At 44.5% G+C, this 23,455-nt stretch overlaps 1 protein-coding gene across 2 annotated transcripts in view; it reads right to left on the reverse strand.

Annotated features, from left to right (window-relative positions):
* Positions 1 to 23,244, reverse strand: part of ESRP2 (epithelial splicing regulatory protein 2) — a gene marked incomplete at its 5' end in the record, with an annotated part of 48,991 nt that extends 25,747 nt beyond the window's left edge. Inside the window, 4 exons of one of the 2 annotated variants that reach the window (XM_081871569.1) lie at positions 792 to 906; positions 2,056 to 2,169; positions 21,703 to 21,831; positions 22,827 to 23,244. In XM_081871569.1, coding sequence (XP_081727695.1) covers positions 792 to 906; positions 2,056 to 2,169; positions 21,703 to 21,831; positions 22,827 to 22,967 — 499 coding nt within the window. The remainder of the gene's footprint in view (positions 1 to 791; positions 907 to 2,055; positions 2,170 to 21,702; positions 21,832 to 22,826) is intronic. The other variant, XM_081871568.1, reaches the window with a different exon arrangement.
* Positions 23,245 to 23,455: the final 211 nt, after the last annotated feature.

A 23,455-nucleotide genomic window follows, 5' to 3' on the forward strand; every position in this document is an offset into this window, starting at 1 on the left:
CATTATGAAGAGTTCTATCAGAAAAATGATGATCCGACCGCAATTGATACATGCACAAGTGCATAGTAAGAAACATCAGTAGCATATATGGCTATGGTCTCCATGAAGTAAAGGCTACATACAATTACTAGTGCTTTTCCCCCCAGGGGGTACTCAAGGGTACACAGTACCACCACCTCTCTCCTTTTTTTGGTTGAAATGTGTGGCACTTACTGTAACAACTTCATGGTGAGTACCGACACCTATTTTTCTAGAAAAAAGCACTAGACATGATATCTTCAGCTACATGGGTTGTTGTTATTTCACTACAGTGATAGAGCAGGGATTGAACTACAGCTCCAGATATCACGGCCAATGATCAAAGATCTTGGACTACAGATCCCATCCATGATGGGGGGAATGCTATGTTTTCTAGAACAGGGATGGCCCACACCTGCATTCTGCAGGGTGGATTATTCTCGGGACAGTGATCTAGGAACCTGAAGTGTATTATGCCACATAAACTACCCCAACTCTACAGTACCATTGGTGCAACCTAGCAGGAAAAGGGTAGATGGGTCACATGTGCTGAGTCACAGCTAGGGCATTACAGGCAAACCCTAAAGAGAGTGTGGCATTGTGGTGTAAGCTCAGCTCTTTCTTAAAACTAAAAAAGAAAGAAAAAAGTTTTCCTTTCCCTTAAAAGTGGGGAGAAGAAATCACCCCACTGGATTAAAAGTTGGTAGGGCCACTGGGACCTGTATCAACACAAAGAGCCAATCCAGCTTTAGAAGGAGCAAGAGAAAGGATACATTCTGCCATAGACTGGATAGTTTGGTCTTTCACGGGGGCCACATTAGGGTAGCAGTCATGAAACTCTTTGCGCAGATCATAAAATGAATAAAAGCAGTCAGACAGTAGGAGATTCTGTGATGGAGAAAAACAACAACACATATGGAGCATTAGAAAGCCTCATTCATGTCCTACACGGATGCAGGTCTTTAGTTTTCTCCAATAGTAGAAGACAAACACAAAGGCATTATTATTAATATTGTTACAAAAACTCATGCAGATCTACATAGATGCAGATCCTTAGCTTTCTCCAACTAAGGTCAAATCCACACCATATATTTCATGCACACTGCTTCGCCCAAAGAATCCTGAGAACTGTAGTTCGCCCCTCACAGAGCTACAGTTCCCAGCACCCTTAAACTACTGGAGGAAGCCATGGCAGTGGAGGAGAGAGGCACTCTCTGTTCATAATTAGTGACAGCTTTAGGATGTTACAGTAGTACCTTAGTTTAAGAACTTAATTCGTTCTGGAGGTCCGTTCTTAACCTGAAACTGTTCTTAACCTGTGGTACCACTTTAGCTAATGGGGCCTCCCGCTGCTGCTGGGCGATTTCTGTTCTCATCCTGAAGCAAAATTCTTAACCCAAGGTACTATTTCTGGGTTAGTGGAGTCTGTAACCTGAAGCATCTGTAACTCGAGGTACCACTGTATACCAAACTGGTTTGTTCTGAACTCCCTGCTCCCCTGTTCTTCTCCAGCAAGGAAGAGATTGGAAGCTTTTGTTTCTAATTTTGTTATCCACACTTTAGTGCTATGTCAAAGCCCCGTACTGTGGTTATCTTAACCGAAACAAGCCAGCTTCAATAAATCAGTTTGAAATTGACTTGTCTCCAACAAACAGTAGTTGGGATTAACAGGTTTAGAGTTTTGGAAATGTAAATTGTGGTAAATAAAACCTCTTCCTTTCAGCCATGCTAGATAGTGGGGGGGGGGGAGAGTGTGGGAGCCCAGCGGAAAGCAGGTCCCATTCCCATCATGATAACATCCAAACCTAATCATTGTGAAACTTCTGTGTCTCTTACAAGTTGCAAAAGCATTTTATCTCAGGCAGCAACATGATTTGGGTCAGTGCTGTGCATCTTTCACAAGTTCCACTCACATTTGGAGACTATACAATCTGCCATGGTGATGGCGAAGGGGTGGTACTTTTCAGACCTACTCTGACCACCACTGGCTGCATTCATGTTTTCCAGGCTAGTGCTAGGATCCTGCTAGCCACGTACCTTTTTTGAGGCCTCTGGATGAAGGACCTGCCGAATGAGGAGCTGGCCATCTGTGCAGAATGTGTAAGTGTTTCTTCCCAGAGCCTTTAGATCACTGGATACAAGTTGGCTGAACTAGAAAAAGCAAACAGTTGTATTCAGATTTGCAAGTTTCCAACTCAGTCCCTCTTCTCGCCATTTAAAATACTAGTCACCAAATGAGTGAGTTTGAAACATGACCCAATGGAATGCTTCTGCAAAAATGTCTGAAAGGCCCAGCCCATTCTGGGAAATGCAGTCGGGAGAGGCTTGGGAAATGTGAGGATTCCCAGAGAGGAGATTGTGGCTGCTGTGGTCTTTCCCTGGTCCTCCTCCTCCTGTGCTGCTCTGAGTCAAGCCATGGTTTGGCTTAGCTTATCCTCCCAACTTGGTCCATGGTTTGAGGATTAGGGGAGGAACACAGCACATGTGATCAATTCTCTGGGAAGCTGTATATTTGTGTTAAGCCATGATTTGGTCCAGTGTGATGTGCAAACCAGGCACTGAGTGCCTGGATGAAAGGTAACTCAGACTTCTTTAAAAAATAATAATACAATAAATATAAAGTAAAATGAGGATCAGAGCAGAGCAATCCAGTCAAACTGGGAGCAGGAAAGTTTTGGTTTCACATGTTATTGTATCCCTGATTAAACACATGCACCAATTTGGCAATAGCTCAGTAATTATGTGCATCTGCCATTCATGGGTGCCAACTACAGCCTTTTAAAAAACAAGAGAGTGTATGCCAGTGCAAGATCAGTGCTGTTTTAGCAAAAGCTACCAAACAGTTAATACTGATTAACAAGTTTCTGTTAACCAATTTGATAAGGAGAGAAAGTTAAGCAAACAATGGTCAGCAACTCAATAAAGGAGCAGATGAGGCAAAGGAGAGCAGAAGACCCAAGTGCTTAGTCCAAGACTGCATATACAACATACATTTAAAGCACCAGACTCTTCACCCTCCCCCAACAAGAATCCTGGGCACTGTAGTTTAAGGGAACTGTAGCTATGTGAGGGAGTAAACTACAATTCCCAAGATTATTTGGCAGAAGTCACGTATGGTGTTTTCACAACCCTATATATCTTTTCACAGCAGGCTGAGGCCAGATTGGAATCAGGGGCTTCCCAGTTGCTGATCTCTTTAAAACAACAAAGGATTGTCACTCCTTCCTGCAATAATATTTTTTGCAGCTATCAGACAGTGCTAATAAGCCCCAGCACAACCAGAAACCCACCAGTCTCAAGAAGTCTGCAAAGAAACAAAAAAACACAACAGCCTTTTACCATCAGAAACAGTATTTTCCACCTGTTCTCCCTCCCTTCAAGGTTCACTCATAGAGCCCAATGATGCAAAACAGTATGCACCGAAAAAAAGCGTTTTTGGGGCTTGTGCCAGTTTCAAAACTAAATCCCAAGACACACTTCTATTCTTTATTCTCATTAACATGAAATTTCAGAAGTCTGCACATTTTGGAGTTCAGAGACCTCCCTTGTTAAAGAGTGTGGAGTTCAGCAGCCTCAGAGAAACTGTCTTGATGCCAACATTTAAACAAATGCAGTCGGAGCTCTGACACCCCCCCCCCCGAGTCTGTTTTGTAGGAGTGTAGCTGTGCCCAAGGTGTGTTTGATTACAGGAATTACAGCAAAAGCAAGGTTTTGACTCAGTCAGATCCATTGTCCAAAGCACCAGATCTGAAGTCTCTTGCAGGTGACTCAGGTTAGAGGGAATCCAAACACAGTAACAGTTAGTTCATTAGCATCTCAATAATAGGGGACTGAGGTCAATACATGAATATATTTGTTCAAAACAGAGTGATCCAGAGCAGAGGCTTTCTATGGGGAGATAGAATCTTCCCCGGGTGTCTTCAAAACCCGTAGCCCGCCATTCCACTCAAGCAGCCCTCAAGGTAAAATCTAAGATTGCTTACATTGTTGTTTAATATATGTTTGCTTTGCGCTGCAACCTGAAAATTGCCCTGATTACTGATGTCTTGGGGAGATTAACATGCAGTTCAGTTCCTTCTCCACTGGCCTCTGCCAATGTCTAGAGGGCTGATCTCCACCCAGACAGGTTGCGGAGCTATCACCAGTGGCGGCAACAGAAAGCTCTGAAACAGAGCATTTTGGAGTGGGATGTCAGACATTGTGGATCAGTGGGATCCAGAGTCTTATGGGGTAGTACATGTGACTAATCCTAGTTTTATTCTCACAACAACCCTTTGAGGGAGGTTAGGCTGAGAGATCCTGACTGGCCCACCATCACACAGCAGGCTTGACAGCAGAGTGAAGATTTGAACCTGTACAACACATGGGCACTTGGCATCAAGTCTGATTGATGGTTCCTTTAGCTCAGTGGTTTAGAGTGTGGTACTGATAACACCAAGGTTGCAGGTTTGATCACCATATGGGAAAGCAGCATATTCCTGCATTGCAGGGGGTTGGACTAGATGTGTCAGTGTGTCTTCCAACTTTACAATTCTATGATTCAAGAGTCATATTCTACTAAGCCCAGTCCTCGCTGGATTGACTGTCGGCAACACTTGGGGGTCTCAGAAGTCTTTCCCAGCTCCTCCTCTCTCTGCATGCCAGAGTCTGAACCTGGGATTTGTGCATCATAATCGACAATGATATTGCTATCCTGGCTCATAAACAAAACCAATAATAAAATTGCAGTGCTAAGCATGAATCATGAAGTAACAAGAGAAAAATTATTGTAAAGGGCTTTGTTTTAAAAGTTTAGCTGCCCCCACCAGCTCCTATAATACATTTTACCTACAAGTGAATATTTGGGCCAAGAAGGGGAAAACTGATTGAGCAGCAGATTTAGAAACTGGTTGGACAGGATTCTGGCTATTTATCTGGCAGCAGAGAGAAAAGTGGCTCAGCAAGTTTAGTCAGTTGCATGTTGACCAAATGCCAGCATCTGTCTGCTCTCTTTTCCTCAAGACAACTCCAAGCTTGACAGCATATAACCCCTACTCCCTTTGTGCGACCACAACCTTCTTTACATTACCGTAAGTGAGATGGTTGGTTGGTTTGGCTCAGTATTGTCTGCCCTGATTGGAAGTGTCTCTCCTGAGTTTCACAGGCAGGGGACATTCTCAGCTAGTCCAGCACTCTAACCACTAGGCTACACTGGTTTCTCAACACTCTCTTGGCTCAACACTCCTATTTCTAGGTATAGTAGTAACCTCCAGGGGCAGTGTAACACAGCCATAACTCTGGCTTGACACTCCATCAATGTGTTAGTACAAACCATGGTTTCAAACCTGCTTCAGAACTATGGCCCTCAGCTAGCTGGGCATAATTCATAGATTATCAATTCAGGCATCATGGTTTAGCATCCCTTATCAAATGGAGAGCACAGTATCTGAATGGAGTCTTTGATCACATCCATAAAGGGGGTAAAGGGGACCCCTGACCATTAGGTCCAGTCATGACCGACTCTGGGGTTGTGGTCTCATCTCGCTTTATTGGCCGAGGGAGCCGGCGTGACTAAGCTGCTTCTGGCAAACCAGAGCAGTGCACGGAAACGCTGTTTACCTTCCCGCCGGAGGGGTACCTATTTATCTACTTGCACTTTGACGTGCTTTCGAACTGCTAGGTTGGCAGGAGCAGGGACCGAATAAGGGGAGCTCACCCCGTCGCGGGGATTCGAACCACCGAACTTCTGATCAGCAAGTCCTAGGCTCTGTGGTTTAACCCACAGCACCACCTGCGTCCCATCCGTACCAGGCCTTTAAAGCACATGGTTTCTTCCAAAGAATCCTGGAAACAGTGGTTTGTTAAGGCCGCAGAGAACTGTAGCTCTGTAAAGAGTTAACTACAATCCCCCAGGTTTCAGGATGAAGGGTGGGGAGCCAGGAGCTTCAAATGTATGGCATGGATGTTGTTTCATGGCACTGGTGCAAACTCCAGAGAATCCTGGGTGCATGGGCACCCACAAAATTCTCACTGTGGGTGCCCGGCCTCCGTCTGCTGCCCATGGCCTTAACTCTGCCACCATGGCGGCGACTGGGCTGAGGCCTCCGCCTCTGGACCTCTGTTGGGCTCTGCTGTGGATGTGCACCCATGCTCTGCCACCCCCGTTGCGGCAGCACAGAAGCGGTGCTAGAGAGCAGCGGCAGTGTGCATGCTCAAAACGTGATGTTGTGGTGTCACACCACACACTGCTGTGCACACACAGGCTGGGGCCCAAATCATTGCCTTTGTTTCATGGCCTCCCTCTTAAAAATCTAACAGCTTGTTTTCTGCTAAATCTTGTGTTGCTGCAGTCTCCAGTTTGGCCTCACCAAGAGCAAGCTCGTGCCCACGAAATACTGCTGAAGAGAGATGAGTTTTTTGGATTACAAACGCACCTGCAGGCATAATAAAAGCAAAGAAACTTCTGAAACAGAAAGCCCCCCCCCCACCTGCCAGTGGGGTTTTGCTTTTCATTTGTCTGTTAACTGTTATTCCACATGACTGAAAATGGGATCACTGTGACCTTGTGCTAAAAAGCTGCCACACGCAACAAATGCAATCCATCAAGCTGTAGCTAATTTCTTTCTGCTTCTGGCAATACACACACACACACACACACACACACACACACACAAAAGCTATGGTGGCTGGACGCTAGATCTCTTGTCCATGTAAAACATTCATGATCTCAAGCCCAAGTTTGCACTTCCCAAAGCTGGGGTGCAGAAAAACCCGCACGCAAATCCAGTGGTGGCTGGTACCCATTGAGCCTGATAGGGCAGGGAGGCAAATGATGGGAGAACCAAAGAAATCCTAGATCTGATGAGTCCTACAAAGGCAGCACTGTAGAAAGGAGAATAAAGCTGACATCTGCCACCCCTTTGACAGATTGTAAGTAAGAAGGTAGGCAGGCAGGCAGCTGGCTGGCTGAGAGTGGTGGGGCAGTGCCCCATTTGCCCTAATGGAGCAGACTCATCTGTGCAAATCCCTCTTGGTCACCCTACGCACACTGAGAGCAAACACATTATCTAAGCATGCAACCAAAACAGTGCCAACCAAACACGACAGAAAAGTCTCAATAGGCTTCAGTTTGCATAAGTAGGAAGACAATAAACAACTCTTTGGTGGGGAGGGAATGGAATGGGCATCTCCCAAAGACAAGAATACAAACAAAATAAGTACAGAGACATAGTAAGGAGAGGGACTATAGCATATTTATCTTATTAATATGTATATGCTGCTCTTGCTCCCAAAGGAGCCCAGGGCGGCAAACTTACCAACAATTAAAACTTCTAAATGAAGTTTTTAAAAACCTTCCAAAAACAGATTAAAAGGTTAAAACATACAGTCACAGATAATAATTTCAGGGTTGTACTTAACAGGAATATGTTCTTGGACCACAACATTCATCATCCCTGGCCAGTTGGCCATCCTAGGTGGAGCAGATGGGAGTTGGAGTCCAACAACCACTGGAGGGCCTCAGGATCCCCACCCATGATCTACCATGGCCTTTCCCAACCTGGCGCCCTCCAGGTGTTTTGGACTATAATTCCCATCAGCCCTAGCAACTACAGCTACTTGTAGCCTCCAAACACCTGCAGGGCTCCAGGTAACAACAGTGGAGCATATGATCACTTGTTGCCATTTGCAGCCCTGCACACCACACACCTGGAAGAACTAATGCTGCAGATGCCTTGAGATGTGCTCTGTTCTTAAAAAATTCCCCATCCAACACGGCTCTCTCACTTCCCCGCCCCACCAGCTTCCACTTCATGGCCATCTTTCAGCCTGCAAACGCCTCACTAAACACTGCCTGCTAGTCTGATTACTCCTAATCAGTGGTGGCTGGCAGTACAATCACTGTACACACACGAACACACACACACACACACACACACACACACACACACACACACAGCATAGCTGCACTGCTGAGAGAACCAGGAAGAAGAAAAGAATACAGGTTTTGCTGGGACAGGAGCTCAGGCTCAGACCACTTCCACAAACTCTGCTTCATTCGTAGTTCAGGGGCATACTATAGGGGGCTTCCAGATGACCTGGTTATTAAGCATCCATCCAGTTTTTTTTTTTGTTTTTTTTGTTTTTGTTTTTTTTTGCAGGGAGGTTAGACAATGTTGCAGCAAGTCGTGTCATCTTTTCTTACTGGAAAAAGTCCTCTTCTCCCTTTTGGAGAAGAGGGTTTGTTCTGCAACACACACACACACACACACACCTCTAATTGCACAACCTAAATTTACTGGGTGTGTGACTGAATCCCATCTAAAGAGCAACAGCATCCTGGAAGTCCTGTAACAGAGCCTTCCCCAACTGAAGTCAACTAGCAACTCCCAGCAGCCCCAAATGCACAGGAACAATTAAGGGTTGTGGATAAACAGCATATGTCATGGGGGGGGGCATAAGCTAGCCCCCTTTGCATTAGGGGAAAGTGTAAAAATATTTTTTTCATGAAAATCTTTAAATGCATTGTGTTAAGAAAAGTAGCAGACACAAATTTAGGAGAAACACACACCAAAACGCTAACAAAAAACTAATAATCACCAAAATGGTGTGGAAAATTTCAGGGTGGGCATAGTGTTTCACTTGTAATACGTTTGTGCCCTGTGGTTTTCTGTAAAAATCCTGCAACCTTTCACACCATAAATGCTCTCAATTTGGTTTTCTGTCCCACTTTTGTGGTTCCTCTAGATGGCAATAATGATGTGTGAACCATTCAGCATAAATACAATACTATTTAATTAACCACATGTTGGATGTCCCCCCCTTTATTTAATTTTTAAAATGTGGGACAAATTTGCGTAGGGGCCATGCTCATCTTCTCTGTATCATTCCAATTCTAGTATTTGTGCTGCTGGAGTGAGCATTTCATTAATGACATGTTGCAGAAGGCAGCTGCAAAAACTCCCAACACACCTCCAATTTGGAGGGGCCCTAAGGCATCCTCCTCTTTGCATTACTGATCCCATCAGATTCAGAGCCCTCTCTGTGGTTGCATTAAAGGGGGTGGGAAGAGAGAAGAGACGCCTTAGGTATCTCTTGTATGACAACAAGTGCAGCCTCAACTCTTACCTAAGCTTAGTTGTAGACAGTGAACTACGATAACTATTTCCAAAGCTATTTCTAAAAAGCAATACTTGTTAAGAATTCACACATTCACACAGATAGACTGAGTCAGTAAAAAACCAACCAACCATGGTGGGCATTGCAGTGTGTTGTTAGTGTTTAGTTTTCCTCTTGCCTTCTCTCTCTTTTTCTCTCCCCCCATTCCAAGGACAAGCTTTCCTAAGCAACGTGATCTTTAGCACTTGCTCTGTTGATTGCAAAGCATGGTCCCGTTGTATTTACCCAACACTCTTTCACTGTTTGTACTGCACAGCTGGACCAATCAGGAGGAAGGCTAAACAATTGCTGCAGAGCTGGGGGAAACCGTGCACACCAGCCTTCCCGGTGCTTTGGGCTACAACTCCCACCAGCAGGGGCAAGGCTGGTGTACGCATACTTCTTAAAAAAAAATCCACATCAGATATCAAGTATGCTCCCCTCCCCTCCATGGCATGCGTGGTGCTAACTTTAGAATAAAGAGCACCTTTTTCTGCAGACTCATCTCAACATATCTGAAACTTCCACCTGGTTTTCAGTTTCTGCACATTTATTATGCACATGGATGCATCAATGCTGTCACCTAGGCCTTGGCACAAGTAAATGCAAAATGCAGAAAGCAGGGGAGGGGGAAATAATGCTACTTTTAAGGCAAAGAACAGGGTAATCCTTTTCCTGGTGAAAGTAGAAGAAACCAGCGATGGCACATCAGACCTCAGATGCGATCCTAGGTAACTACTGCATTAGAGGAGTGCATGTGCTTTTGTATTCTCTGACACTTTAGAAGATGAAAACAAAGAGAGGTGCTTGTTTTATAGGATGTGACAGAGAATTTGCTTGTGGTGGGATGGACACCAAGTGGAGACCCATTTCAGGCATGAAACAGTAAAGCGGACTCTGGGATTCTATTTTAATGATCACTGATAATTCAAGTACAAAAGTACTTTTTCATGCTTAGCAATAGGGCACTGCCACTGAAGAAGTGAGATCAAGAAGTGAGTCCCTCTAGCTCAGTATCTACCTGCACTAACTGGCAACAGCTCTCTGGGGCATGGATGAGAACCCTTCGACCCTCTATCTGTGTTGCTGAATTACAGTTCCCACCAGGGATGATGGGGGTTGTAGTTCAGCAGTATCTGGAGAGCCAAAGGTTCCCGAAAGACTCTAGGGTTTCAGAATCAAGTCTTTCCCAGCCCCAACTAGAGATGTTGGGGATTGAACCTAGAATCTTTTGCATACAAAGCAGATGTTCTTCCACTGAGCTACAGCTTTTGCTCCCTTGACAGACACACCGACACACAGAGACACACCACCCCCTAGCCAGGTGAATCAACATGATTCAGTAGTCCACCAAATTAAAAAAGGTGCACCAGGCATTTTATTTTATGCACTCCTTCAGATTACTCTCCCATTGACAGGGTTATCAATATGGAGAAGTTGCATTGTATATTTGTTCCATACAGCACCTAGCACACAGCTAAATAATTATTGTAGGAATTAATTCTGAAATGCATTTGACCCATTAAATCATGTTACATTACTATGTTGAAGGCCAGATAACCGAGTGAAGGCATCTTTGTTCTCCAACTACCAATTTTAATAGCCATCCATTTGAACTCTTGCAAAGCTTAACTTCAGCATTTGTCAACCTGTTTTGACTACAATTCCCATCAAATTCAGCCAGCACAGTGACAAGACTCTGGTCTTCTCTTCAGTTTTTTTTTTTTGCAGCAACAAAAATTAAGAAAGTGCCACTTCTGGAAATTTGAATCTTTTAATGGAATTGTGCAAGAGCGCACACTATTTTTGGCAATACTTCAGAAGAAAGCTGACTGGAATGAAGTGGAACTAAATAGTATGCAGACTGACCCTAGGAAAGGTAAAGGGGCAGGTAATCTTGATGCAAAATAGAAATGGATGCTACCAAGAAAGAGGTGCAAAAAATAAATTACTACTAATATATCTGAAAACTTCTGCAGAAGAATCATAAGCACCTAAGAAAAGCTCCACTGCATCAAAACAGTAGCTCACCCAGTCCAGCTCCCTGTTCTCACAGTGACCAACCAGATGCCATAATATGAAACCTGCAAGCAGGACCCAAGCACAACAGCACTCCCCCTATCTGTGGTTCTCACCAGCTACTGAGAGAACTGTTGGGGTTGCCTATCCCTGTCCCCATCTGAGGGTATTAAGACCTGCAGGCCATGGGGGAAATGCAGAAGACATAAAGCCCAGACCACAGAGCTTGTGCCAGCAGCTCCTGAAGTTGCCCTGAGAATATTTTGTATAATTTGTTTATCCTAATATTGTAAATAGCCTTGGCAGAAAACTGGCATATAAGTGCAACCAAGCAAATCTGTCAGTCAAAATCCAGCACACCCATATAATTAATGCACCCTCCCTGATCTGCTACAATGAGGTGGGAGACAGACCTTGACCTACCGTAATTCTATGCAGCCTTTGGACTTAGTTCATGCAGATTGAGGGCAGCGGAGGGAGGGAGAGCCTGGGGTAGGACCGGCACAGGACGTTTTGCCACTATCCGTCTCAGTGGGCATCAACCACCACAGATGAACACCTGACAAGTGTTGACTGACACCCAGTTAAATCAGAGAAGGAAATAGAACCAAGCTCCATCAAACCCCAAGTCCAGTGGCATTTCAGTTCCACATGCCCTGTGGAAGAAACACTGGCTGGCTCCAAAGAAAAGGTAAACACCTGACAGGCATGTTGGTGAGGGACCGTTAATACCTCCCACCCACCACCAGACCTGCATCCGCTTCTGCAGAAAAACCAAAGTTTACCCTAGCAACTTGCAGGCTTGGTTTGCATTTTAAAGGCATGCAATGTATTAAATATGCAGCTGGTGGCAAATCCCTGTGCTTTCTGTCACTGCTTCTAAAGGGCAGGGGAACATTTTAGGCAAAAGAAAAAGGGGGTGGGGAGAGCAGGAGTGGGGAATCTTTCCCAGCCCATGTGGTCAGCATTTCCTTCTGAGCAAACCTTTCAAGGAAGACATGCAAGTGGTGGGCGGGGCCAGAGGCAAAAGTGGGTGGAGCAACAAATGTACATGCTACTTTTGTATGCAGTGGTACCTCTGGTTATGAACTTAATTTGTTCCGGAGGTCCGTTCTTAACCTGAGGTACCAACTTTAGCTAATGGGGCCTCCCACTGCTGCCGTGCCGCCGCCACACGATTTCTGTTCTCATCCTGAAGCAAAGTTCTTAACCTGAGGTAATATTTCTGGGTTAGCGGAGTCTGTAACCTGAAGCGTCTGTAACCCGAGGTACCACTGTAGTACTTTTACACACACAAAACACACAGGCAGGTCTCAGTCCTCCATACACTGCAGAGGAGTCGCTAAGCAGCATTTTCGTCCACACCAAATTAATTCTTCAAATTGGAAGGAATCCTGCTGAATCAGCTTTCCTGATCACTTTTTCAGATGGGGCCAAAGGTGCATATCAAAGAAAGGAAAACTCCTGCAATGAGACAGAAATACTCCCAACTTCCACCCCTGATGCATTATTGCAATAATCCCTTCTGCACTCCTTCCCCCCCTTTTTAAAAAAAAGTGGAATAAAATCAAGATGGTTTGCAAGGCCATATAAAGAGGTAGAACAGGGACACGCCCCTTGCCATCAAATGGCGAAGGTGGGGTGGGGGGTGGTAGAGGAAGGAGGAAAAGGCTGCAGAACAGGTTTCCCCTGAAACAAAATTGCAACCTGTTAATCAGACTGAAGGAATCTTATGGCTGTAATCTTCCCTTGTGTCCTTTCCGCTCCCCTCTTTTATTTTTTTTTAAGTTGAAAACATGCAGCCCATTTTCTGCTGACTTCACTCGACTACAGATGTTGAGAAAAGTGGTGCCTCTGTTCTTTGGCTACCAAGAGCCAACGCCTCTCACTCATCTGCAGGACCAGACATGAATTCACCAAAGTCAACCTAGGCCCTGCTCTTAAGAGCTTTCCTGAACTGTCATTTCGTGCATGGCACTGCGCTGCATTCACCCAGAGTGCTTTACCACCACGAGTTCCCTTACAGGGCCAAATGCAAGGTGTTACTGTTTATATATAAAGCTTGGGACCTGTTTACTTGATGGATCACCTCATCCGACATTTGCCCATTTGATCTATGGAACCAACATAATGATCATTCTGCACCTGCAAGGAATGGATCCTTCCGTGTAGCAGCAGCACCTACTCTCTGGAATACCCCTCCCACAGATTTTAGGCAGGCGCCTCCAGTGCTTGCTAAAAACATATTTGTTTAGGCAAACCTACTTACACATGTGATTTGCTTATGAATATTTGTTTTGAAACTGGTGATTGTCTTTTCAAACCCTTGTCTTTTCAAAAATTTTAAGTCTATTTGCTTTTAAAGTTTTATTTTATCATCAGTGTTTTCTTATGAATATTTTCTACCGTTTTATGGAAACCTCTTAGAAGTTATGGTTGATTACATGGTATATCAGTCTTGTTAAATAAATAAGGTACCCCCAAAATCACATTCTCTAGATATTTTAAGGGATTACAGCCTTCCTGGACTGCATTTTTCCTCCAGCTCCTTTCAACTGATTTTAATGTTGCATTTTTATATTGTGGCAACACACCCTGGGACCTTGTGGTAAAAGGCAGGTAAGAAGCCCAATAAAAAAAGCAAAGTAATAACAAGCCTGTCAACCAGCTGAATAATTTTAGTTTGTTAAATGACCTGCCTTCCAGCATGTTAATTTATGTATTACCAGTGCCTTTTCAGAATATCAAAGGAAACATGACGTTCCTTGCAATTTAAATGAAGAAAAGTTCCCACTAGGCATTGGAAGAAGAGACCATATTTTGAAATTTGTTTTCCCCTGCTAAGAGCAAATACACCAGGAACCAAACTAGTCTGAAAGAATAAAGACAGATTCCATCCGCTGATGGAAGCATCATGCCTGCCAAAATTTCACAAATGGAAAAAGGTCCTTGTATTCTGACACATACCAAGAACCAGGACCTGAACACCCTCAAGGCTCCTTTTAAGCATTGCAGAAAACTTTCCTTTGCTCCTGTATTATTATGCAGTTACTAAATTAGATACAACAGTTTCTTCTTGAAAAAACAATTATGGTGGTAATCTAGAACAAGTGCAGCACCAAACCAACCAGCAAGATTTCCTATCTGAATTGGTGCTGAGTGTTGTTAGGAACCTCCTGTTCCCCTTATGGAACATTTCCAAGTTCCCTGAGAAGATTGATTGACTGTTAAGCTAGTCTAAGAACTATAGCTCTGGGAGGGGAATAGGGTTCTCCTAACACCAGTACCTTAAATTACAGTTCCCAGGATTCTTTGGGGGAAACCATGACTGTTTACAGTGGTATGATGCTGATTTAAATGTATAGTGCTGACAGGGTCTTATATTAGTGGTTTTCGACACATGGCACCCTCGGGTGCCTTGAATGATGTTCAGGGGTGCTGCAGGCAACACTGGTCTCTGTATCTCTCTTTTTTGCTTTCCCTCCCTCCTCTGATGCCCTCTTGTGTCTCTGCTGCCCAAAGGCTTGCACAGCTGTTTGTTGCAGCAGCCCTGGCCACAAGTGAATGGTGCCTCTATGGCTGGCCAGGGGGTGCTGGTTGCCAGGAGCTGAGGTAGCCTCAGAGTAAGCAAGCAAGCAGGCAAGATAGCCCAGCCAGCCAGTCCACCAACCCTTGCTGTTGGGAATGGACAGACTGGGCAGGCAGGAGTTGTGTTGGCTTTTCTTGTGCTTGCTGTGTACAAGGCCTGCCTGGGAGCTCAGTGCCCGGTGCTGAAGGGAAGCCTTTTCACCATGCAGGCCCTGCAGCGCCCGCTGCTGCCTCCCAAGGTAATGTGTTGGCCTCACATTCACCTTTAGCCAGTCTCCATTGGGCCACTAAGGCTGGGGGCATCCTCTTCCAAGGCTCCTGTGTGGCAGTATGAGGAGGCACCTCTCTTTGGGGTGGGGTGGAGCGGGGGCAGCTCAGAGACTAGGGGCAACAGTAGGGAGGGTGTCTGAAAAAGGACAAGAGGCTGCCAGCTCTGCAGGCAAGGGGTGTCATAACTAGGCTCTTGAGCCCCACAGGGGTGCTGCAGAAAGAATGGGGTGGGTCAAGGGAGCCATGGACTCAAAAAGGGTGAAAACCTCTGCCTTATATGAATGAGCAGTACTGAGTCCATTACTGTTGTGTGGAGGTGCCCTGGGGTCAGAATGCATTAGAATCTCCATTAGAATTCCAAGCTCAAAGAAGTGTAGTTGTCAGGGGAAATAAGACATCGATTCAAGGCTATCATGAAGGGGATGCGTGCAGAATGTATTATCAAATACAGCAACTAAGAGACAAGACTTAGCGCCCCTCCAATTTGTTTGCAGGTATATTCTGCAACATGTCATTGATGCAATAAGAATACATTAGTGAGGGATTTATACTGGATTGTCTGCACATCATGCTTCCTGAATACTGCTGCATTATTGCTGTCCAGAGAGGCATTATAGCACAACAAAAGTGAGAAGAAAACCCACCAGCGCAGCACATTCAAGAAAAAAAATATGCAGGATTTCAGCAGGAATCTACAAGGTATGAATTGACAGAAAACCAAACTATCTCAAACATATAGTATTGAAAGCAAGATCACATGTAATGGCCCCAATATCATAATTAGCACAAAACATCACAAACACACAATAAAAAGATGTCTGAACGGCCTTTGATTGGCACTTAGACACTGATTATGACACACCTCTGGCTGTGAAGCAGGGAAATATTGACCCAACAAATATCACAAAATGTTGTGCACTTTTTCCTGCACTCTCTTGAGCCAAGAGTCATCTTTCACATACTCAAGGATAGCAGTAGCTCAGGACACAAAGCATGGAACACCATATTACAACAACAGATAACCAAATGGCAATGCATCCAGCCTCATAACAGATGGAAGGAAAACATTTTTGTTCTTTGTAGGCATGACCTATATACATTTGCTTATGAAACATGCATGGTGTACACTATTAAGGAAATTGGGACCTGGATCCCCTACAACAAATGAGGGACAGAGGCCAAAAGAAAAACTGATGATGCCATTCGTGTTTCACACACTTCTTCTTGCAATCTACGAATAGAATGAGTGAGGGGGAGGAGATAAGAGAGGTGTAAAATATGCCCCCCAGGAGATCAGCCTATTCATCCAGGTTGCTTCCAAGTCAGACAAAAAGAAGCAAATATCCCTGCCAGAGGGCTTTCAGACAGAGCTATCAGTGTCTACACATGTCAAAGACCTTACCTTGTGTTTGCTGCAGCAGCTATAAGCAATTGTCCCTGTGGACTTAACCAAATACTTAGATCCATACTGAACAAGCTATGCACATGGCTTTTCAGCTATGTGAAGGTTCTCTTTGATCTTCAAGGACTCAGATTTTTTAAAAACAAAATAAGATAATGCAAAGCTAGCCCTGCAACTCGAGAGTTTAAATCAGGACTAAGCAAAGAGAACTATCAATAAAAGTTTGAGCTAGAATAAAGACTTCTAAAGCTCACAATCACTCATATTGTGAGCATGTTATATTTGTGTACCATCAATGGGCTGTCTCCAACTATGTTTTACTCAGAGTAGACCTGTTGGAATTGATGGGCAGGACTAAGGTCAATGAATTTCAATGGGTAAACTTTGAGTAGAATGTAATTGGATACAACTTAATGTGCATGGGGAAAGAGTGGACTCAAGCACACCGAAACTGTTGCTGGACAACTTGTTCATTGGCCATGCTGGCTGGGGTTGATGGGAGTTTGATTACCGCTCAATAAGCAGGTTGTCTGGAATTGACCTAAGAAAGATAGACTAATGGACCAACTCAGGATCAAGGCAGCTTCCCATGCTTCAAACAGGTTGCTAATCTTCTGACTCTAAAACAGTGCTATTTTCTATAAGAAGGTCAAGACAAAGAGAAAGAGAAAGGAAACAATGCTGTCTAGATGTCATTGGGCAAACTCCCATCAACCTCAGACAGCATGGTCAATGTTCTGAATTCATGGGCTTTGTAGATCAACAACATCTGGGTTCAGGTTAGTCAACTGCTGCTCTATATTTGCATATTTTCCAGGCATGTGTCAACTCCTCATTTTGCCCTTCCTGGATATTGGGTAAAGATTCCTGCAGCAAACACCAGCAACCTGCCAGTTGCAACTAGCTCCGTCTCTACTATCAGCATTGTTTTAGCATTGTCTGATGGCTCAAGTTCAAATGATAGCCGTGGAGACCTTTATGAGTGTGCATGTCACACTGAACCGTGGGTTGCAATGTGACACAAGCATCCCTTTGCATTTTCAAAAGAAGCAGAGGGTGATTTTCCTGAGCGGATGACTTTCATGTAATTATGACAGCTTTTCTCAACCTAGTGTCCCTCCCAGATGTTCTGACTGCCCCTGATGGGAGTCATAATCCAAAACATCTAGAGAGCACCAGGTTGAGGGAGGCTGAATTACAGGGCAGGAATTACCTGTTGCACTTTATTGGTGACAGCCGGTAGCTTAGATGTATTTAAAAGGGCGTTCTCTTTATCCTCCAGGAATGTGCTTACCAGTGGCTGTTAGTCATGATAGCCAAACAAAACCTCCAAATTCAAGAGCTCCCAAATACTAGTTGCTGGAAAGCAACAACAAGAAAGGGCTCTTGCCTTCTTGATGTCCTGCTAGTGGGTATCCCAGAGGCATGAAATTGGCCACTGTAGTGTGGGAAGGAGGTTGCTAGACTAGATGAGCCTTTGGTGTGAGCCAACAGCTCTGCCTATGAAAAGCAGCCACAACATATGCTCCGGAACTGTGCTGCTTTTTGCAATTTAATCTTGGCTAGAGTTTGAAGGACAAAACTTTCAAATCTTGCTGGGATTCTCACCCCTATCTACTGAAATCTTTCTTGCTTCCCTGCTCAAATCTGGGAAGAGCCACAACTCAGTGGCAGAGCATCTGCTATGCACGGACACGGTCCCAGGTTCAATCCCTAGCAACTCCAGAGAATTCTGGGGAAGATCCCTGTCCAAAATCCCAGAGTTCTTCTGCCACTACCAGATCTGTGTTCTGATAAGACAACTTTGTAAGTTCTGCTAAGCAAGACAGAACTTCTGAACCTCAATTGCACAGGATACTTAACAGAATGTTTTAAATCACTGGGAGTGAATATATTTATATGTAGTTAGCTCAAAAGTAACAATCTCCTTGCCATTCCAGCTTATTTCTGCAATTTTAAAGGGTGTGGGCTCAGTGGCAACTCCCCAAGTTCAATACAGTGGTACCTTCGGTTACATACACTTCAGGTTACATACGACTCCGCTAACCCAGAAATAGTGCTTCAGGTTAAGAACTCTGCTTCAGGATGAGAACAGAAATTGTGCTCCAGCGGCACGGCAACAGCAGGAGGCCCCATTAGCTAAAGTGGTGCTTCAAGGTTAAGTACAGACCTCCAGAACGAATTAAGTACTTAACCCGAGGTATCACTGTACTGTAGCCCCCACTTTTCCCGAGGCACACAAACAGCCCAACTGCCCCACTTTAGCAGGCATAATCCCTATTTTTTGGGGGGTAAATCACACTGCCCGTTTTTGGCTTCGTGTGTGTGTGTGTGTGTGTGTGTGTGTGTGTATTTAGGAAATGGCACCAATTTAGTTTTCCTTGATTTGCTGTTTTTCAGGATTCAACTTCCTCTTCAGAGCAGTTAAACCTAAGAGTGGGGTGTGGGCGCAACTTATTTGTCATACACTTGCAAATGTATGTGCATGCTGCAAGGCCATTTCACACAACACAGCTGCCAAGGTACATTTCGTAATTGATAAGGCAAGTTGTCCTACAAGATGCCTTTTCTAGTATTTCTCTTAACAAGAACACACCCTTCTGGCTTTTAAAGTTGGTGGAAGACCAGTGACCACAGAGTAAACAAAAGGCTTTAAGGAGGAGGAGCAGAACTTTCAGCAAGGTGTGACAGCAAGAGAGAGGGTTGGTAGTGGTGGGACATTGAGGATTGGAATATTACAAGTTTTCTTCTATAAATAATCGGAGGATAAGTCACTATGGGGAACCAAATGGGCAGTCCTGGTTCCATCAACTGCATGGACCAACAGGAACTAGCATGGGCTGAAATGCACCACATATCTGAATTGCAGCATTGATGGAACACTGAAACCATGCTTTCAGGTCTTGAGGACTAGAAGATTCCTTAGTTCAAATAAATGTTCAAATTGCTGTGTCTTAAAACAGGACAAGATACAGAGCCCAGATTTCTAAGAACCAGCGAGAGTTAACTCAAAATTCTCTGTCTCACCCAAGGCATCCTCCTTCATTTGACCAAGAAGCATCGACCACACCTAGACAGAGGCAGCAGCATGTCCTCTGTGCATGTGCTGCAGTAGCTACATCTAACTTGCAATTTGTGATGACAGGATACAATCACATAGAAGTATTGAGCATAATTATAGTGTGTCACTTTTTAAAAAAAAGATGAACAACGAAGTGTACTTAGCTAAGCTGTTCCAGATGTCTTTGGTTGCAAGACGAAGGACAAGATTGAACTTGCAGTACGTAACGTTTGTCTCAGAGCTATTTCCAAACTACTGAAAAGTCACTTTACAGTCTTAACTGGTCTTGCATGAAATCTACCCGGGGAGAGCGAAGAGAGGAGAAGGGGGGGGAGGATACACCACGCCTAATGATTTCTTTTGCAAAAATACTTCATTCCCCCTGCCCTACCCAGAGTCTGCTGTACTCATAATTAAAACTAAGGATGATTCAATGTAGGGCAAAATCACAGCAACACCGAAATACATTGCTCATTACTTACTGGGCTGATCCCTGTCACCAGAAGTGGCAACACACTAACCTGTTCCACAGCCTAAGCAAGTTTTCCCCACAAACACACTCAACCAGCAATTCTAATGAGATATGAAGAACCAGTTCCATACATTCCAAAAAAAGCTATGGCGTTGTATTTTTCCATTTGACTCCAGGTTGCTCAAAAGCATAACACACATACATATATGAAAAAGTAAAGGTAAAACACCTTTGCATGTTTTGAAAAGTGAACCAACAAAGTCTCTCTCCCCACATTAACAGCAACATACAGAAAGGACAGTACGTGATGCTGCAGTTTGACTGGGTGCTGGGGAGGGTGGGGGGAGAGAATGCACAGAACTGTACCACTCGTGAACTCCATATACAACTAATTTCAGGACGAAAAAAAGTCTTAATGCCCCAGCCTTTCCCCCTAGATGGAAAACTGTCCCTGCGTGGAGAACATATATGAGTTTGGCCACCACCTTGCTGAAGTTAAGCAGGTCTGGATCTGGCTAGGGCATGGATGGGAGACTACCCAGGACCTCCATGTATGCTGCATTGGGCCTCGAGGTTGGAGAAAGGTGGGATGAAAATGTAAGAACACAGAGCTAGATAGTTACATCCATGTTCAAATCCCACAGAACTCGTTGAGTAAATCTGAATGTGTGGGCAAACTCCCTGCCCTTCAGTCTACCTTTCCTTTACAGAACTGCTTAAAAGAATACATAAAGTATTATATATCAGCCTTCCTCAACCTGATGCCCTACACATGTTTGGAGCTACCAACTCCTACCAGCCCCAGCCAGCATAGCAGGCTGGTGAGAGTTGGTAGTCCACAACATATGGAGGGCAGCCAGTTCTGCACTCAGGGACAGAGTACCCCCCCCCCAATAAAGTTTTATCCAAAGTTTCATCCCCGGAGTTCAAGGTAGCATGCAAAGCTTTCCCACCCACTTTTACCTTCATACCAGCCCTGTAATAACTAGCTCCCAGGTCAGCCTGAGAGAAAGCGTGTGGCCCAAGGTCACCCAGTGAACTTTGTGGTGGTGGGAGTCATCTGCCCAGACAGAGAGCTATACTCTGGCCCCCTGCACCTCACTGGCTTTGCAGAAGCTGTGAAGGGCACATTCAAGTATTTCTAAAGACAACTATCCCCTTAAAACACCCCTTCCTTTCCCTCATGTGAAGTGTTTGGGCTAATGGTGGGACTGCTTAAAAGACAACATACTCCGGCTCCCCTACCCTCAGGGTTACCAGTTGTTTTCCCTAACTTATTACATTAAGACAAACCAGTTTGGCTTGCTATCCAAGTTGTATACAGGCACGGCCCTTTTGGTGACAACTTTCTGTCTTTTTACCATATTCAGAATAATTCCCCCCCCCCCCATCATCCTTAGTTTCACCTGAACCCCATTAGGGATCCTATTTAAATATTTCTCTATTCAATTTCTCTTTGGTATTTGGGGGAAAGAGGCTCCATCATTTATTGTTTTCTTTATTTTTCTTTTTACTGGACAAGTAGATCAGCATTTAAAGTGTCATGTCCAGACTACATCACTGCCCAAATCCCATAGGAACAGCCTTACCACATTGCATTAAGAGGGCTAACCTGGCTGTGAATAACTGGTCCGTGGAGCGGATTTCAAAGCGAAAGTCAAAAGCAAGTCTATTTGCCTTGTTGCATCAGTCAGAATCCTGCTCTCTGCATTAACATTAACCCTCAGCTTCCCTCACCTGCTGGAGAACTCGATCCAGTGGCTCAGCTTTGCTCAGGCCTTCAGGGGTTAAGCCTGTCACCTCTCCACATTCATCGCTCAGCTCCAAATTGTCGGCCTTCACCAAGCATTTGTGCAGGGTCCCTACCTGAAAATATTTAACAAAGTGGGAATGGGGGGGGGGGAGGTTGGAGGGAGAAGAAAAAGTAAGAAAATGGAACAGGGTGGTGTGCACACATGCATGTGTGTTAAAAGAAAAGCACAATGGTTTAAGGGAATGTGCCTTATAATTTCTTTTAAAAGGTTAGATTTTGCCAATTTCACAAAATCCAAGATTCTGTTCACTCCTTGGTTGCTCTCTTCCTCGGGAGACTTGCTCCCTTCCCCTGAAAAAGGGACTTGGCTGCAATTCTTATATAATCCTGATGAGAGGAGTTATGTTTATCCCATCAGAACTGGCTGGTTTTCATGGGCAAACAGGTCACCCTGCAACACTCTCATTAAGGGGCTCAGCCATATTGACAACTGGGCAGCTTTTTTGCTTTTTAAATAGCTGTTAATGTATGACACAGGGTGCAAGAATGAAGGCGGGGAGGGAATGAGATTTCACCAAGTTGCTCTTAATGCACACAGAAAGTCCCCCTCCCTGGGTTCGATTCCCATATAAAGCGATAGGTCCCAGAAGCAACATGCAGGCCTGATTTAAAATAAAATTAAAAAATACACAACACACACCAAATACCCCAAATGAGGAAAAGGCTCAACTTCTAGAAGAAGCAAAAGCTTTTGGCATTTAAAGCCTAACAGATAAAAATTAGCTGGAGTGGGGGAGATAACACTTTTGTAGTCTAGATTTTCCCCTCCATCAATCAATTTTAAGGACAATTTTGAAGCAAGTGAGTTCCCCATTTCGTAAGAGTGCATATGTGTATGTATGTAGGTGGTCAAACACTTTAAGTTGCTCCCCCACCTACGGAGATTTTTGGAGAAGAGGGATACTTAGCCCTTCTCAGCTTTGGAGTGGGGGGGTGGGGGAGAGAGAATGTTACTCTCAGGCAAGTTTGGGTAGGTCTGCATTTGCTGTTTTCTCATTTCCTTTTTGCACGTCACCCAACTTTGTACCAAGAGTTTGGGAAGCCATACCTTCTTGCTGTGTAGATCCACAACTTGCCACACCAAGAGAATTAGTTCCCTTTCATCGGAACCCAGCTTAGCCCCATATGCACCAGCTGTTGCCCCAAACAAGACCACCAGAGAGTCACTGTGCGGAGAAGCAGCCGTCATGACCACAGGGGGGGAAACAGCTACAATCAAAAGCAGAGGTAAAAAACAAAAGAACAACAAAACAAAGGGGAAAAAATAAGGGAGAGAAAGAGAGAGAGAGATCGAGTATAAAACAAACCCAACACAAACCCCCACAAATAAAGGGTTGCCCCTTTCCTCCAAGTGATCAAAGTGGAGATTAAAAAGGACAATATTAGAAGAGCCAGAACTATGGGGAAGGGGGGGCAGGGAGAGGTAGCTAAGACCAAAATAAATTATTTAAGGAGAGATTCTGTTTTGCAGTTGTACCTGCCTTGATGAAGTGCTTCTTTTCCTAGGTCAGACTGGGGGATGAAATTAAAAAGCTCCTTCTGACATCATGGCAGGAGACCCAGCTTTGGTTAATCAAGGAGGGGGGAAAAATCTTTTTCTTCTCCTCTTCTTCCTAAGTTACCTGCCCATGAGTGAGACCATGTGACCCTAGTCAATCTCCCAAAGGGGCAAGGCCA

This window comes from Podarcis erhardii, assembly GCF_964252035.2.
Source record: "Podarcis erhardii genome assembly, chromosome: 7".
NCBI lineage: Eukaryota > Metazoa > Chordata > Lepidosauria > Squamata > Lacertidae > Podarcis > Podarcis erhardii.